This window comes from Diadema antillarum, unplaced genomic scaffold (assembly GCF_040938485.1).
Source record: "Diadema antillarum isolate AM-2024a unplaced genomic scaffold, OU_Dant_1.0 scf00000092, whole genome shotgun sequence".
Taxonomy (NCBI): domain Eukaryota; kingdom Metazoa; phylum Echinodermata; class Echinoidea; order Diadematoida; family Diadematidae; genus Diadema; species Diadema antillarum.
The window spans coordinates 351,914-367,912 of record NW_027270981.1 but is presented as its reverse complement, the minus strand read 5'-3'; the positions used below and the strand labels follow the sequence as shown (position 1 = coordinate 367,912).

At 39.0% G+C, this 15,999-nt stretch overlaps 1 protein-coding gene across 1 annotated transcript in view; it reads left to right on the top strand.

Annotated features, from left to right (window-relative positions):
• Nucleotides 1–15,999, top strand: part of LOC139718295 (uncharacterized) — a 132,661-nt gene that overhangs the window by 56,357 nt on the left and 60,305 nt on the right. Inside the window, exon 2 of the mRNA XM_071629779.1 lies at nt 11,695–11,848. Within this exon, the coding sequence (XP_071485880.1) occupies nt 11,695–11,848 (154 nt within the window). The remainder of the gene's footprint in view (nt 1–11,694; nt 11,849–15,999) is intronic.

The following is a 15,999-nucleotide window of genomic DNA, read 5'->3' as shown; positions in this document are numbered from 1 at the left end:
CTCCCCGACACTTTCCTGAATATATATTCTTCCTAACGTTTTCATATAGAAAACAAATATCGGGTATTTCACCAAATGGATGCAACAGCTCTTTGAATTTCTAATCCGAAAATGCGAAATTTTCCCTCGTGTGGGAGCAGGCAACCCTATAACCGTGCACTTCCATGATTGTATATCTTTTTGTTCCTTTTTTGATGGAAACAAAAATCTAATATTTCACCAATAGGGTGCATCAGATGTCTGAATATCAGGTCTGAAAATGCAAAATCTCATTCATGTGGGGGGGGGGGGAGGGGACCCCCCCTCCCCCCTCCACACCCTTCCATTATCATATTGCCCATTTCCCTGAATACTACTTTATATCCAATTTCCTACTCTTTGATGCAAATAATTCAATATCTTACCAAACGTTTGCACTATGTATTTCACTTTCGAGTAAAAAAAAGAAAGAAAAAAGGTCCCTCGTGTGGTAGAGGAGTATTACTCCTCCATGTACCAATAACTTTACTTTTCGAAGAATTGTTTTTACTTCTCAAGTGATAACTGACAGTTTCAACTGGAACTCACCTCATGGTAGACATCAAATGCATTGGTAATAAAAAGGGGCTAGCACTAAATTTTCATCTCATGTGCTTAAGGTGACGAAAATAGACCATGTGGTAAACAGATATTGCCTTCTAGTAGGCTTTCTGTTTAGCAACAAATCTGTTGGTGAAATATTTCTCTCGTAACAAGGACACACTCCTTGAGGTTAGCATGCAAATGCTTTTATTTGTATACTTCACAGTAAGAACTATATTTTGAAGTTTCTTATAAAATATATTGACATTTATTTACATAATTGTGAGATAAAATTGTGACATTTTGCACCCCATTTTCCATATTAGGAAGAGCTCGAGCGTTAAAATCAGTTCATGCGTGCGTCTAAATCTCTTAATATGTATTTTATTGAGTTATTCATGTTTCGAAACTTGTAAAGACACTTAAATTGTGTATTGGGTTCTCTAGTTGAAAGGTTATAAAAATTTCAGGAAATGGCGGCCATTTTGGTTGCCATTTTGGATTACGGTACTTGTGTGCGTCAACATCTCTTAATATGTATTTTATTGAGTTCTTCATCCTTCAAAACATATATCTAGACACTTAAATTTTGTATTTAGGTTACCTGGCTGAAAAGCTATAACAATTTCAGAAAATGGCGGCCATTTTGGACGCCATCTTGGATTTCGGTATTTGCGTGCATCAAAATCTCTTGATATGTGTTTCAATGAGTTCTTCATGCTTCAAAACATATATTTAGACATTTAAATTTCGTATTTGGGTTAGCTGTCTGAAAAGCTGTAAGAATTTCAGAAAATGGCGGCCATTTTGGACGCCATCTTGGATTTCGGTACTTGCGTGCATCAATATCTCTTGATATGTGTTTTATTGAGTTCTTCATGCTTCAAAACATATATTTAGACATTTAGATTGTGTATTTGGGTTCTCTGGTTGAAAAGTTATAAGAATTTCTGGAAATGGCGGCCATTTTGGACGCCATCTTGGATTGCGGAAAACGCTCAAGGAGGATTCATGAGGACTTTTAGTATGTTATTCTAGACATTTTTCTGGACCTATCCTGAAAAAAATCAGCTTGTTACCAAAAATGTCCATGTTTAGGCCTTTTTTGACCTAATGCTCTTGGACTAAATGGGGAAGTGTGGGGGAGGAGTACGAGAAAGAAGGAAAAGAACTGGTATACCATTCCGTGGCTAACAACACGCGATTCAGCCACACAGTTCCTACGTGTCACGTTCGCGATTGATTTCCAGCATTTTGAGCATAGGACCTATAGTCCATGGGCCAAGACCCGAAAAATGGGTTGTTGGTACCATCTGAGGTGGCACAACCTTTTTGGTGTCAGTTTGTTTGTCGGGCATAGATATGCTTATCAAGCTATGATAGCATTTCCAAATGAGTAGCTTAGTCATAATAAATGAATTTTTAACCAATTTGATCTCGTTTTTATATCCCTATACTTCTGAATCGAAACTAAACCGCTATACAAAGAAGAGCACTGCCTTCTGTATGTCCACAGGTGTTCTGTTGTAAACGCAGTGCGCTTAGTCTTTATTCAAGGCAGCGAAGGGAATATCCAAAGGGTTATGATGTCCACAGCTGTCATGCGGTGCGCTTAGTCTTTATCTAGACCAATGTACCGTTATCATATCTAAAGTTCCTCTTAAAAGGGATTATCTATACTATTTTTACACTACCCTATCAACAAATACATCAGTTTTAAACAAAAATCACTCTGTTCATTTACAATATCATTCATTATAATGTATCGTAGTGTACCGGTACATTGTTTTTGCATTATCTTATATTGTTGGAGGGAAATAAAGCGACATTGGCGTGGTATCAGCGTTTTCACCGTAGCGTTTTCGCCGGAAAATGATAAATAATTGAAAGATACGGTAAAATTCACGAGGAATTGCTTTTGTTGTTGTTGTTGTTTTTAGATAAAAGGATATACACTGTATCATACGCTTTGGATATTCCCTTCGCTGTCTAGAATAAAGACTAAGCGCTGTGGACATCATAATCTTTGGATATTCCCTTCGCTGCCTTGAATAAAGACTAAGCGCACCGCGTTTACAACAGAACACCTGTGAACATACCATTTTACAGCTCTATGGAACATACAGAAGACAGTGCTCTTCTTTGTATAGCGGTTAGTTTCGATTCAGAAGTATAGGGATATAACAACGAGACCAAATTGGTTAAAAATTAATTTACTATGACTAAGCTACTCATTTGGAAATGCTATCATAGCTTGATAAGCATATCTATGCCCGACAAACAAAATGACACCAAAAAGGTTTTGCCACCTCAGATGGTACCAATATCTGGCCTGGCCCATGGACTACTAGTATATAGCGTGCCAGTTGTGTACGTGACATTCCCGGCAAAAATGCTGGGCATTTTTGTCTTTGTCTTTTCCCAGGTGTCGAGTTGAATGGGATTTTGCGTGGGACGATGTACAATTTGATCTTGGAAGCATTTGCTATTGTTAATCTGAGAAAGTACCTGGTATCTGATTGAAACGTAAAGTAAATGTAAGGAAAAAAATGATAGGTATCATTTTCGCTAGGTAACCTCTGTTTGAACTGAAACAAATCACTAATCAATAGTAAGTATGAATTGAAAAAAAAAACGGTTGTTTTAAAGTCTGATAACACCAGCCATATTTTTCCCATATATATTTATGTTTCGTAGAAACAAATGCAGTAAAATTTCAACCATGGACAGGCCCGATTGTTACTGTTTGCCAGAAAACAGAAGAAAAAACCCCGAAACAAAACAAAACAAAACAAACACTTCTGTGCAGGTTCTACTCTACAAGGTTAGAAGTCGAGGTCAAGACACTTAGTGCAGATGAAAGCACCAAGCATGGCCTCGGAGAGTCATCTATGTTAATCATAATTGTCACGTGATAAGTGTACGACATTAGTATCACATTCTAAAACACATTCATGATTGCGTCCGAGTCCATTTGTTTTGAGAGCTACCACAGGTCAGAATAATGTTCCAACGCCTCTCCGACAAAACTGCGCCATTTGAAGTCACATTCACTGCTCTTTAGCTATACGAGAGCTTTCAATTTTCACCGTACGATCCATTTTAAATACCTGTTGAACATCGCACCTTCGTCTATCTCGCTCTTTTACAAAATTATTACAGAGTACCGCTGCAAATTAAAATTTTCGTGTCTGTGTGTGTATCTGTCGAGCGTTTCACATAATCAATGTAGCCATATTTAGGTGTTCCTCGGTGTGCTATCGCGCAAAGATAGAGGGACATACTAAAATGGTGCGAGTGTGCGAAGAAAGAATAGCCCAAATTGTCGTAGAAACATTTTGAAAATCTAACGAAGCGCTTTCCACCGATTGCCCTATGATCATCAGACATCAAAACTAGTGGCAGAAATGACGTCACGAAACGCTGATTAAATTCTCGTAGGTTTAGTGCCGTTCTAGCTTGTTCTTGCGGACATGTAAGAAACATTACAACGTTAACAGAAAAATAAAGAAGAAATTATGGCAAATAAAGCTGAAGAGTTCGAGCTATTCTCCAAGTAATTCTCTTCTTTGGATGAATGACATTGTTTTCCTCGGTCTGGCTTCCGACTTGGGGGGTTTCTTCCGTAACTCAGTCAGGTATAAGGGCTCACCTCTCGCATGCAGCAGCGGTGAATCGCTACGATATAGTTGCGGGTACTTTATCGGGGACTCCACTGAAATGCAGACGATGAATACCGTTCTAGGAATCTTTTGACGTAATGCTATCGTGTCTGACCTCTTTCTCTCTTTTTATTCATTACGATGGACTGTTAGAGTAGACGTAGAACTCGCCGCAGCCTATGAGACGAGAGAACTACATGTCCCAGATTCTGTAGATTCGAGATGTAATTCAAATTAGGTACGTGTCTCGGTCTGCACCCCATATTCACATGTAGAAGCCGTATTTTCTAAATCCGATCAATTACTGTTGGTTTCTTCCTCCTGTAAAGGGCATTTCCATTAGAGATTACGAATTCGAGTCTCATTGCTTTCTATCAGAGAGCAAATCTTTTCTTCGTTTTTTTTTCTCTCGTCAACCTTAACATGTGACAATCTAATTGAACCTTTTAAAGCAAACCTTAGCAGTTTCGTTGACGCCAAGAAAGGATCAAGTGGTAAAGACGTTAATTGTAGTGAGGTCGTTATGATGCGTGGTCAGTTCATACACGAGTGAATCTATTTTCCCTTTTCAAAGAGATCCGCCCTTAATGCACGGCGAGTATAAATGAAAAATGAGGGTCCTAAACCTATACCGGCAAAGGAATCCGCTCAAGGACATAGTTGTGACGTCAATTATTCACTTGAATGGCGTGACAATTTAAAAAGAGAAAGAGGGAGGGTACAGCCAAAGGGGAAAAGAGGATCAATTGGAGATCAAAGTGTCCCGCCTCATTGTCAGTCATAACAGCTTCGGAACGTCAATATCATTATTATTTTACGATTATCATCATCATCACTAGAATATATTCAAGTTTGACTTTGCGTAGATTTAATATCCTTGCCGTCCCCAACATAATCGTTACCATTATGCAGTGAACCGCGTAAACGAATCCTAAAATCGTGTGAAGAACATGGAATGCAGACGTTGAATGGTAACGATTTTCTTACCACGCAGTTAATAACTGTTTATGACCTTCGTATTCATCTGTAAAGCCATGGAGGTATGTGTAGCTCCATTGTTAAACGTGAGCTTGAAGTAATAAATGTGTCGTGTATCTTTCAACGTCATAATTCATGCTACAGGCGGGGTCACGCACGCCTGTATACTATCAATGAAGCTGAATTATATCTTGCAGTTTGCCATCAATCTTACGACTACGACAACGACAGAATTATAAATGTTTCATTTTGATTATTTTGATTTTAATCTACCTCAGAACACTAACAGGCTTGAAACACACGTTGTGATATACCTTTGTTTTATACAATCAAAACAAGGGTACAACTAAACCCATGTTTCAACTGAACTCAACTTAACAATTATTCATAAGCATTCATAAGAAGGGTATATTATACAGGTGGATAGCCCTGTCCAGCTCTGCCATGTTGTACAGACACCATGACAGAGCTACTCCAACGAGGGTTCCGTACCATAGATAGATGGTTGGATAGATAGACAGACAGACAGACAGATAATATAATTATATAGATACATGTAGATAAATAGATAGATAGATAGATAGATAGATAGATAGACAGACAGACAGACAGATAGATAGATAGATTGATTGATTGATTGATGGATTGATTGATGGATTGATGAATTGATTGATTGATTGATTGATTGATTGATTGATTGATTGATTGATTGATTGATTGACAGGTATGTAGATAGGTAGAGATAGAGAAGGAGATTGACTTGTGAAAATCTACATTGGTGTATATCATGTATACATGGGTATATAATGTAAATACATTAACAGTTCGATAAAAAGTACGATATAATATGTGCGATGATGTATACAGACATTGATTGTATATAACGATAGATAATGGGACAGGGTAAGAGCTAGAGAATAACAACAGTAAGAAAGGGAGAGATAGATGGAGAGGGAGAGATGGCTAGAGAGTGAAAAGAGAGAAGAGGGCATGCAGAGAGATGACCGGTGGGGTGACCCAGCTCCAGGCAGTGATGCTAGACTGACAAGCTAAAGATTGTTATTGTTATTAAAACAGGGGCCAGTGTCGTGCTAGATAGTGCATTGAACACGGTCTGACCTTTTCGGGTGTCAAGGGCGCCCTAAGATGACACGGTATAGTTCGTGTTTCCTAACCATTCATGGATTATGCTGAGAAAGGATTTTATATCTGGAAATTCCACCCGCTTTCAAATCCCATATCGTGGAGGGTTAAAGGGGCATTCCAGACGAGTTTCAAAATTTTACGTCATGTGGTATGCGTAGATTGATAATGCCATGTATAGATTTGTGGAATTTATTGTGGCCCTTGAGCGGATAGACCAATACCCTGAAAAAACTCAAAACGTAATACACTGATCAAGGATGATGACATAATAATATATGATGCTTATATTCCAGTAATGTAGCAATGTCATTCCATTACAAAACCACTTGCTTTAACAAGTTCACCTGTGTAAAATGTATGCATGCTTTCTTCTGTTGTTTTGCTTCCTTGAGCACCCAATCATGCATTCTTATGTGAAGCTGCTATATGTCATCATCCTCGTTCACTGTGATATGTTATGGATTTTGAAAACACTCTTATTCCTCATCCTAACCATTATAGATTCTGAAACTCTTCACCCAGTATAACCGATTTATTAGAAGCTCAGATGCAGAAGTCTAAAAAATCTTCCGGAGGTTTCCTTTAAACAGTTTGTTGAACGGGAACCACGTAGGCCTATGAGAATTTTGGATGATTTTGAGTCAAAGGGTTAAAGTATATACAAGGATAGGAACATCAGCCGATTAAACTTGGCAGGTGCGTTGTATATTTTGCCTCTCCCCAAACACTTCTCTGCAGGGGAGATTGGGACGTGCCCGAAAATATTTCGTGTGATGTGGGATATACACATTATGATCAACATTATTCTCATAATACTCTAGTTTCACAAATTACGTGCTGGTGGTGTTGGCAATTGCAGGAGTTTCTTCTCGTCGATTGCTCTTGTGACGTCGTATGACGTGATGGCTATGACGAGGTCAGTATGACACGAGGATGGATGTCCCAGGCACCGTTGTAAAAAGTAATGTATGTCATTTCTCCCACAATAAAACTCAACAGTAAACATGACAATCGCACGATGGCTCGTTTCCTCCTCCGCATCCTTCCTGCAAATGGCAGCCTGAACTCGTACGTGGTCGGTGTGCCATAATTACGGAGATTGGCCTTTCGCGCTGCTGTAATAGATCAGTTTGCAGTTGGTTGAATAGCGATGGCTCAATTAATGACCCCGATTTTTAACCATCAATTGATCAAAACGAAACGACCGTACAGCTAGATGTCACCAACTTACGTAATCCAACTTGCTTTTATGTTAACAAGCTCCCTTGAATGTTGAATAATGTTCTTTCCCTGCCACGTAAAGAAACCACTGAGGCGATGTGCATGGCGTCACTCAGTGCGACTGTCCATTTTATTAAGTCATGTCGCTCAATGAGCTGTATCTGCTCATGCGCAAAATGTAAGTGCGGAATAACTTATTCCGCCTCATATCACCTTATTTTGTAAATCATAAAGTGAGGTTACACAGTGTATCTATGAGGGAAAGTGCGTCATGCTGTTGCTTGAAAAAAAAAAATGATCTCGTGAAACTGTACACCTGCCACACGACGGAAGAAAATACCATGTCAGTGAGGGCGTACGAATAAGAGTAATCTGCGTGTAAAGAATGACACTGTCATGATACTGTAGCTTGCATCGCAAATCAGGGCGTAATTCCTTTATATTGTCTCGTAAAAATTGTATACGACATGGTATTCTTTGGATGATAAACATGATGATTAGGTTCACTGAGAGAGGAGGAATATAAGGATGAAGATTGACGGAAGAAAATATACGAGAGAAACATACAGGAAGGAAATATATACGTATACACACAGAGAGAGAGAAGGGAATTTAGAGAGGGCATGATAATACGGAGGAAACGTATACATATATCATAATGAAATGAGAAATGGAGAAAACGTGTGGAAGAACTTAGAGGAGAAAGCAGGAGTGTGAAGGGATATGGGTGGCTGTGTGTGAGACTCAAAGGACTCCCATAATTCGAAGAAAGTCTGACAGGATAGCATGTGAATTCTATTTGCCCTATACATGACTATATACCTTATAACAAAAATGGCATTGACTCTGAGGCGGCTGCCACGGTGTGTAATGCAGCGAAAATGCCTTCCTCGAAATAGAGTCCTGAAGGATAAGTGCCTTAACAAAGTACGACGACAGCGACTTGTGGTATCAAGAGTCCGGATGTGCTCCTAAAGAGTTTAAAGGCATGATTTACCATTTGCAGATGAAACAAAAAATCTAGCTTTAGTGCTTCAAAACAGTTCTAAAAGGTGAGTTCGGGATAAAAACAACCAATGTAAAAATTTCAATCAGTATAATCAATGTTACGTCTTGTTAAATATACAAAATGTGAACAATAGTTATCGTAAATTGTTTCTGGACTAAACCGTCTCCAGTTATGGTTTAGTGAGAAAATTAGTGATATTTCCTTATGATTAGTGGCTTTATTGCATATCTTTTTTTTCTATATGGTAGGATGTTTTGTGATACAACTGACCTACAAATATGCATCAACAGTACCTTTAATGACGATCATACAGCATATTACGCATGCAAGTCCAGACAAAGAAGAATTTCTTTTCCCACCATATTTGATGGCACTCCTCATCCTCTAGTCCTTCTCGATAACTATTTCATAGCTATCAGTGATCGGAATCGTAAGTAAAGCAGAAGGATAAAAGAAAAGAGGAAGAAGAAAAATGGAAAGATAGAGAACGAAGAGTATATGCTGAGTAAAAGAAAGATAAGAAGAAGGAGAGGAAGAATAGAAAGTAGAAGAATAAATCATAGAAGGTGAAAGATGAGAGAAAGAAACGAAAAACAAGAGATGGAGAAAAAGAAGGCTTTCGCAGAGATAGAAACAGGAGGAAAAACGGAAGAGTCGCATCCTTTAAGGAGAAGAGTTTGAAGCTCGTTTTTCCAGGAAACGTCGCCAGGGACTTGTATTGGAGATGTTCCGTGGGTTGACAAGCCACCCTGCATCCATTTTTCTCTGTCACTCCCAAAAGTTCTATAGGCAGGGATGCTGCATCCATTACCATAGATCCCATCTCCTTTTTTTAATGCAATCATCATCATTTCCGTCGTTTATTTGTTCCTCCGTCCTCTCTGTCATGCGCGCATTAAAAACAAAATCCATAACACAGTCATTCTTTTCCAGGATGACATTTTCTGCACCACATAAAATCCTCTTCCTGTTTTCAATTCCATGTGATGATTTATCCTTCTGTAGGCACTTTGTTAGGCTTCTTTGCTGCACATATTTCCTCTTCTCATGTTTTCCTACAAGCCCAGCCGCCCACATTTACTATTATTTATTCATTTCCCTTCAGGTGTCCTTTTTAATGTTTTCTCCTTTTTGGCGACAGCGCTTAATCGGTACATGGCATTGGAAAAGGTTATATGATCAATTTAACCCACGATGACCGTGGTACACAGAGAACAAAGTTAAACCTTTTGACAACCGAGAGTAGGAGGATGGGGAAGGGAGGAGAGAGAGGGGGAGGTGGGCGATACGAGATGAGAGAAGGGAGACATAAGAAAACACTGTATGCTTATGGCGTGTTTGTCGCAGTGCACACCAACCCGTGTATCGATTATTGTTTGTCACATGAAAAGAAACACGACGGAGTACATTGTATTTCACTATACATGTAGGCCCTACTTGTGAATGAGTTACAGTAAGTTATCTGTTGCGCAGACACTGTGACAGGCCGCGCCGAGGTAGATGGATTGTCGGTTTAGTGTGTTATAGAAGATTTAGGTAAAGGATTTGACTACAGAACCCAACAAGAAGCTTAGACCATGTGTAAATGATATAACTTTCTCTGTCAAATCATGGCGCTATAGCTGCTTGGTCAAATACTCAATCTGAAATAACAGTTTATGGCGGTTTCATTACCAGATTTTTTTTTTACGTGACGTCATCATTGCATTGCTTTCATATCGATATAGAGGTAACAATTTTACTGTAACAATTTTATTGTTTTATTTACTGGTTCGATAACGAACTGCTGTACAAGATAAAGAGGAATTACAGACTGAAACAATTATGGGCTAAAAAGATGGAATTACGTTCAGCGTTGAAAGCAGTCTATGCTTCTTTATTGACCGAAGCCTGCAATATTTTCCCTGCCAGCCCTTGTGACAGTTTATGAATCTCTGACCGCCAGGGACGTTTGAAGAGCGGATGTTTGACTATTAATGCCTTTTACTGTTTAATCCATTAACCATCTGCCGTTTGACACGCGATTGCGTTTGGAGTGTCTGTATACAATATGCCTGTTTGTGTGTGTGTCCGTGTGTCTGTGTTTTGTTTTTGTTGTTGTTGTTGTTTTTGATTTGCATAAAATATTTCAATGTATGTTATAAAGAAATATGATTCAGCAGCATAAGTGAGAAAATTTACAGGTGCTTATTTTTGTTCATACTAGTTTCATTGTGAAAATGATGCAGATATTGAATAAAATTCATATAAAGAATATAATGAAAAGTGTGTGTGTTTGTGTGTGTATGAAAGCGGGATAATGTATGGACCATTATGTGCTTTTGTAATGTCTTCCTTCTCCTCGATTTCCTCTTCTTTCTTACCTTCCTTTTCTTTTTCATCCTTTTTCTTCTTCCTTCAGATAAGAAGTACACTTCTTATAGTGTGTGTATTACTAACTACGAATAATCACACTGTACGAAACTTTCTCGGTATCTGAAACGAATGTAACGAGTCCATGTATTTCGAAATCTCACTAGGAATGGTAGAGTCGAAATCGCTGGCAGTGATAATGAGTGTCCATATGCCGTGCTCGCACTCGTGCTCAATTGAAATTGTTGTAAGCATTTAAAAATAATTATATGGTCGTGCATTGTCTCTTCGCTCGTTTGAAACTTTTATTGGTCATGTTGGTACGATGTAAGTTAAGAAAAAGAATTCGCGCAAAGTTGGCTGTGCAATGATTGCACAAGTAGTGTCTGATGAAATCTTGATTTCATCATCCCTACGACTTTCTCTTTGCCGGTATTCCAACAGTTATAATTGCCGACCGAGATTGTCGATAAGGCGTTCAGAGTTAGTTGTAACTCGGGTTAACAAAAGAAAGGGGAAAATAAACAGAAAAATCATAATAAGAAAGCTGCGATTCATTGACTTGCAGCAGACCTAAATAAGTAAACCAACCACCAAACTTTGTGTAATCGTCATAACGATTTGTTTTTTGTCGCGATAACGAAATTCATAATCATAACTGTATTAATACATACATTCTTCTACATGTGTTATTATTTAATCGAGTTCAAGTTACGTAATCTCCATTCCTTTTTTTTTCTCTCTCTCTCTCTCCAATTGGTGCAGGGTAACGGATGGTGGCAGAGCGTAACAGGACGTCGAGTCCAGCTCAGCTCTGTCGACATCGCCAACATCTCGGAGATCGAGAGGCGGCACCTGCAGAAGGCGGCCTACCACCGGCTCCAGGCCTACAACGTCGGCCCCATTATCCTGCCAAGAGGTTTGTAGAAGAACGTGCTCGCGTTGATACCCAGGTCGCAAATGTACTCTAACCCTATGCCTGCACCAGGGGCGAGACTGCCACGTTTGGGAGCTTTAGACGGCGATGCCGAGAGGTTGAATTTTTCGATTTCGAAAATGAAATGAAGATTTCTGATCAATTATCACCCTATACTGTAGATCGAAAATTGCTATTGAAAGCGGAAATCAAAAACTGACCTCCCCACTCCATGAATTTGAATCGCGTGCAACAGGTTTCCTTCTTTCTGTTCATTTTTTTCTGTATTTTCTCGATTCTCTATAATTCATTTTCTCTATAAACTGACCAAGTTTGTATTTCCAACCTATCTGAAAAAAACTCCCCCACACATAAACATTTGACACAATGAAAAGTTTCTTAAAGTACATACTGTGCATACTGACGTATCCTTGTAACTTAGTGTACCAGATTACACCTGCTGGCCATATATCATAGATAAATTACATGTTCTTTTGTGCACTTGTTTGTACGGCACCTTTATCAGTTTCCTCTCTGTGCGTGTCTTTATTTGTTTGTTTGTTTGGTTGCATGCTTGCTTTCTTGTTGATTTGTTTACATGTGTGCATAGAATATACTTCAGCGTTCAGCCTTTCAGATTTCGAGGATGTCACTGAATTTTACAACCGTGTATCTTTTAATGAAAGCTCGAGGATCTTTCGTATAAGTGGTAGTTTGTCAGAGGGAATTTCGTTTCGAATGACATCATGTCCTATTCTTAAAACAGAGTTAGTCTTTCAGATGTGTTCGTGCAAAGAAGGCCTATATCAGATATTTGCGTACATTAAGTAGGGAATTTCAAGAATGTGTAATATTTCTGCTTGCTTGTTCTTTTTCAAAGTTATCATTGGCAGCATTGTGATTTCCGATTTAACAAGAAGAGCGGTTTTACACAGACGAGATTCGCGGCCTAGAAATACATTTGTTTTTATTAACCTATGCGGCAAATGGTAATATCCTCACACATTCTCATATGGATAGATAATACAGATGAAATGCAAATACAGCGCTATACTCTATAGTCATAGCATTAAAAAAAAAACTATAGTGGTCCTCAGTGTACACGCCTGCCGTATTCGCAGAAAGCATGCCGAGATGATGACTGCAAGCTCATTGGGATATAAAAGTCAATGAACTCTAGACACTAATCAGTTCGCTTTCCACATTTTAAATGAGACGCCACACACACACATGTCTGTGGACTCCTAGAGTGATGAATAAATTCATTGGCCTTCTTGTCGTCTGCATTCTCTCTACGTCTGTTGTCCTTGTTGAGCAGGACGCAAAAAAAAAAATATACTAGAACGGTATAGCTATACGATTAATATATACGTCTGAACGCTGACTAACGAAACGACGTATAACGAAACGACGTGTAGCGAAACGACGGTCTGAGCATCGTTTCGAACTAGAACTCGATAACGAATCAGCATTCCGTGTGCGTCTGAACGTATGGCGACCATAGAACGGTATAAGTGGGCGGGGCTTAATGGGAGCGCATATCGAGATGATTACTGCAAGCTTATTGGGATATAAAAGTCAATGAACTCTAGACACTAATCAGTTCGCTTTCCACATTTTAAATGAGACGCCACACACACACATGTCTGTGGACTCCTTTAGTGATGAATAGATTAATTGGCCTTCTTGTCGTCTGCATTCTCTCTACGTCTGTCGTCCTTGTCATCTAGTGAGCAGGAGTTAAAGAGGGCTCACATTCTACGATCGCTAGATGGAGTGATCCCAGTCTTGCGCTGAGGGGAGTTTATATCGCTGCCCAATATATCAGGGCAATAATTTACTCATTTCGAGTGATGCTCAATCTGTAGAATGGACACTTGCGAGTCCTCAGCGGAAAGAACTTCATCGGCGTTGATTTACGACTTGAGGGCAATCACTTTATTGAGAGATAAGAAACCACGAATACCTGTAAGATCTTCATATTTTAGAACTCTCCAGTTGTAGATGTTTTCAATCAAAAAAGGCGGGGGGCATTTTATTAAAGATCGTGATCATATCAATTGATGTATTTCTAGATATTTGAAGCGCATGCATGGTATAAATACGTGCATTAGATCACGTGCTCGATTGACTATTCAAATGTTAGAGATCTTGAAGATTGCTCCCTTGTCTTCAGAAACAAACACAGCATCATCATGATTATTACAATTGCCAACAGAATGATACTTTGCATCTAAAATGGACGCCGTCTATACTTCTTTTTTTAACGTGGACCTGCATGACTCATATACGGATTATTCGTCATGGCGAATCAGATCAAACTTGTGCAATGACCATTATGGTTTGAAGAATTTTCAAACGCTATATAGCTGCATTATTGGTTGATGCCATATTATCAGTGTACGACAGCGACGACCAGGACTACGTTGTACTGGCCTGACTCTCCAAGTTCCCAATACCCGCCTAAAAATGTATGGGGATAGAGCCTTCTCTTCTGTTGCACCACGTCTGTGGATCTCTCTACCAGTCCCGCTTCGGAATTGCAACAGCCTCAATACCTTCAAGTCTGAACTGAAGACTTATATTTTCCAGCAACTTTGTGAATGATGTGTGACACTTTGTGGGAGCTGGGCGCCTTTGAATGTTTCTACAGATAAATGGCGCTATATAAATGTTGTTTCATCATCATCATCCTCATCATCATAACATATGTAGTGATTGTCAATAGACTGTGATAATCATGCCATAGTTGACACGAGAATTGTGCTGTAGTGTATGGTGTGCTATGCTAGAACTTGAATACTCATCACAATGATTATCACATTTATACTTAAGAAGTGTCAAATATCTTTAGAGACATCTGATGCTCTAGCATTCTTTTTTCATCATCATAATCCTGACTTCCTCTGTAACGTGAACTCAACAACTGATCTTTAAGCTCAATGAAGTCATCGTTGGATGTTTTAATCATGTTTATCAAATTTTTCTACGGAAAATGATTCTTATGTTTGTAGGAATAGGAATGCACCGTAAAGAGTTATATCGAATCAACCTAACATTGTCAGGAAATGCCTTTTAAGAGCGCAGCCATTTTTTATTACAATTCTCCTTACAAAATTGGTACCTCACTTTAGATGTAAAAATCAGTGGTATTGGCGAAGGGAAATGCATGGTATGACTAAGGGGGGGGGGGGACGAGGAAAAAAGCTGGAATCCTGTCTTTTAGTCCAATCAGAGGGAAAGCCTATATTGAGCGACGGAGCTCGAAACGTGCTCCATGGTTAGGCAAAATAGTGTCTCGCCCCTCACGCTGTTTAGAAATCGAATGATAGTGGAGACAGATCTCCAATCCACTGTAATATCATACCATCTCATGAAGGTAATGTACTTTGTCCGAATTAAATGTCTGTTCGTTATTGACAATTTCCACGTTCGAGCAAAAAAAAAAAATGGTATGCCATGTCTTTCCTAGTGTTTCAAGGAGCAAATGAAGTGAAATTAGATTCTATAGACAGGAAAAATTAATCGATGAACAACTGCATCACAAAGTGGTAATGGCTATTTTGAGTAGAATAGTAAAAAAACACCAACAATATTCGTGTCAATGTCCTCCTCTGATTTTTTTTTTCTTTCTCGTTGATTTCCGGCGTGTTCAGATAATCTCAGTGGATTTTGTATCCTGTACGTCCTTTAAATCAAGGCACGGATCACATATTATCATAATAATCTGAGGAAATGTTAAGTTCTTCCGTTTCTCTTACGGTTAGTGGAAAGGAGATTCATCCGGTACTTGTGCATTTTCTGTTCATATTAGATAATAGCATAGGCGGGGAATGCAGAGATTCGCTTTGCGTTGAGGTCCCTGAGCATACGTCATTTCAGATCTCGCTGCCGTTGCCATAGTTACGGAACTTTCTCTCATCTTCTATATTCTCTCCCCCTCCCCCTTCCTCTCTCTTTCTGAATCTCTTTTCTGTCTCGAAAGACCTGGTGATAAAGATGCATTTCTTTGAATTTCTGTTTCTTACAATAATCCTTACAAGAATTCATATGCAGCCGCGCTCTGTGTAGTCGATTGATGTATGTGCGTGTGTGTTTGCTTGTGTAAATGAATAAGTGTGCTTTATTAGGGGGGTAAGAGTATTAGTATGCGA